The sequence below is a fragment of the Austrofundulus limnaeus genome, unplaced genomic scaffold, assembly GCF_001266775.1.
Source record: "Austrofundulus limnaeus strain Quisiro unplaced genomic scaffold, Austrofundulus_limnaeus-1.0 Scaffold531, whole genome shotgun sequence".
NCBI lineage: Eukaryota > Metazoa > Chordata > Actinopteri > Cyprinodontiformes > Rivulidae > Austrofundulus > Austrofundulus limnaeus.
The window spans coordinates 9,845-12,303 of record NW_013952933.1 but is presented as its reverse complement, the minus strand read 5'-3'; the positions used below and the strand labels follow the sequence as shown (position 1 = coordinate 12,303).

Genomic DNA, 2,459 nt, shown 5'->3' with positions numbered 1-2,459 from the left:
GTTTTAAACTAAACTTTACACTTGTAGCTAAACTGAGGCAGCACAAGCATGCAACACAAAGACATAAAAAGACTTGTTGGACAAAAGTAAAAAAAAAATTAATTATAAACATTTAAGACACACAAATTCATGTACAAGTAAAAGGAAAAACAATTAATAAATATTTAAAAAAAAGTAAAATTTAACCCTCTAAGGTTTGGGGTCTAAATAGCTGTTTTTGACAAAGTTTGAGTTTACCCTTATTTCCACTTTAAAAACTATTTACCTTCCCTTGTTTGGTATCAGTATTTTCAGCACAACCTCAGCTTTATGATTTTAGTGTTTCATTTTGACACACAGACTGACTAACACTACTACAAACACTGCACACACACTCTAACACACATCTGGTCTAAAAACTAACCCGCTACTAGCTAAACCCAAAATGCCGAAATCAATCCGTTCTCAGCCTGTCTCCAAATCTTTGCGGCCGGCCAGAACCTAGCTGTCATTAGCCTCCCGACAGACTGTTTTGATTGGTTGTTTCGGAAATGTGGTGTGTTTGAGGAAATGGGAAAACTAGGTTTCTTGGTGCAGTCAAGCACTTCCTGGTCACAAAACGTTCTCTAAATGCGCACCAAATGTGTAAAAATGCGCACATTATGGCAAAAAATTATTCATCATTAAATCTGGTTTTATTTGGAAGAAATTAAAAAATAAAACTATATAAAAACATTACTTTTATGAAGTTTGAAGTCCGTACTGTCCAACCTAGTTCAAATGAAAACTCCGTATGCTGCCTTTTTTTTCAGTAGCCCTTTAAATGCATCACGGCTTTGCCTGCTCCAGAGCGGGCGTCGACCTCAAAGGGTTAAATTATATGTTAAAATTTATAGACTAATTTATTGGAACTAACCTGGAAAAATAAATATGAACGTCAATTAAAATATAAAACAGGAGATAAAGTTCTCCTGTTTTAATTTAATTGGTGCATTTTAAATGTATTTATTTAGTGTTTCATATAATCCTGCTTTTATTTCTAATTATGTCAGTTTTGGTCCTCCGTACTGCAGAAGCCTGATAATCATCTATTTCTTCATATCAGGTGTTGGAGCAGAGAAACAAGTGAAACCTGCAGGGCTGCGGCCCTCCAGGACCAGGATGACCCATGTTTGGACTAACGTGTCTCTCTTCTCTCTGTCAGGCTCCATGGTTTGGTCGACCCCGGTAACCAGAGGCTCCGCCCCTCTTCCCAGAAGTCTTCACTCTGCCAACGTGATTGGAAACAAGTACGTGACCCTCACAGCTGGTTCAGAGTGACCAGCTGAGGTCAGGGTTTGACTCGTGTCCCTCTGTCTGCAGAATGTTTGTGTTCGGAGGCTGGGTTCTGGTTCCGGGGTCAGAGAAACGGGTCTCAGCAGAAGCGGAGTGGATGTGCACCAACTCCTTAAACGTACTGAACTTAGGTTGGTTCTTATCGAGTCAGGGCGGAGCGCCTTTCCTCCAGTCCTGCAGGGGTCACCCTGGTCTGGTTTCTGTGTCGCAGACTCCATGTGCTGGCAGAGGCTCGGCCCGGAGCAGAAGGACCACCTGGAGGCCCAGCTGCAGGTCCAGACCCCTCAGAGCGAGGACCCGCACGCCAGCTGGCCCAGAGCCAGGGCCGGACACTGCGCCGCCACCGTGGGCTCCAGGCTCTATGTTTGGAGCGGCCGAGATGGGTACCGCAAGAATTGGAACTACCAGGTGTGCTGCAAAGACCTGTGGTACCTGGAGACAGGTGAGGAGAGGCCAGCTGCAGACTTTATTCAAATAACTGAAGGCTTGAAAAGCAGTGGTGGGCACCAGTCCGCTAAAACGCAAATCCACTAATTGCGGACCTAAATATTTCATTTGTGCTTTAGCGGTCTTACTAATTTTTATAATTCATAAGCAGATTTGCGCTTTCTAAAATTAAAATGCAGTACCACTAATAACTAATTATCTACCAGTCATCATTATGATGAACAGCAGATGGTATGACTGTCAGTGAATCACAACACGTGATCTATCCAACAGCACCCCTCCCAGATAAACACACGTATTGAAAGGTAAACATCCTGCTGACTGTTGCATTTGGCCACGCTTCGGATTTCCCATAATGCTTTATGTCTGCTTACGTAGCAGGAAGGCAGTGTTTATAACTCCCTTTCCCAGTAAAAACGGTTAATGTTTGTAATCCATACTAAAATTTTGTATGTATTGATTTATTTTACTTTACAATCAGAGCTCCTTTAAAAAAAAAGGTTTAAACGCTGGAGCTCAATTCTTGACGTAAAGCAATTGGCCAACAGTGTTAGAGACTCAGAAATGATTTAAAGATGTTATGCTGGTGAAGACTGACATCTAGTGGTCAACTGGAGCAACTACATGGAAAACGTCCTAATCCAGGTAGAAAAAATCAAAAAGAAAAAATAAGTAGTTCCTCTGGATGAGTTCTTTAG

At 41.9% G+C, this 2,459-nt stretch overlaps 1 protein-coding gene across 1 annotated transcript in view; it reads left to right on the top strand.

Annotated features, from left to right (window-relative positions):
* hcfc2 (host cell factor C2) overlaps positions 1-2,459 on the top strand; it is a 13,495-nt gene that overhangs the window by 2,774 nt on the left and 8,262 nt on the right. Inside the window, exons 5-7 of the mRNA XM_014026160.1 lie at positions 1,184-1,268; positions 1,342-1,445; positions 1,526-1,756. Coding sequence (XP_013881614.1) covers positions 1,184-1,268; positions 1,342-1,445; positions 1,526-1,756 — 420 coding nt within the window. The remainder of the gene's footprint in view (positions 1-1,183; positions 1,269-1,341; positions 1,446-1,525; positions 1,757-2,459) is intronic.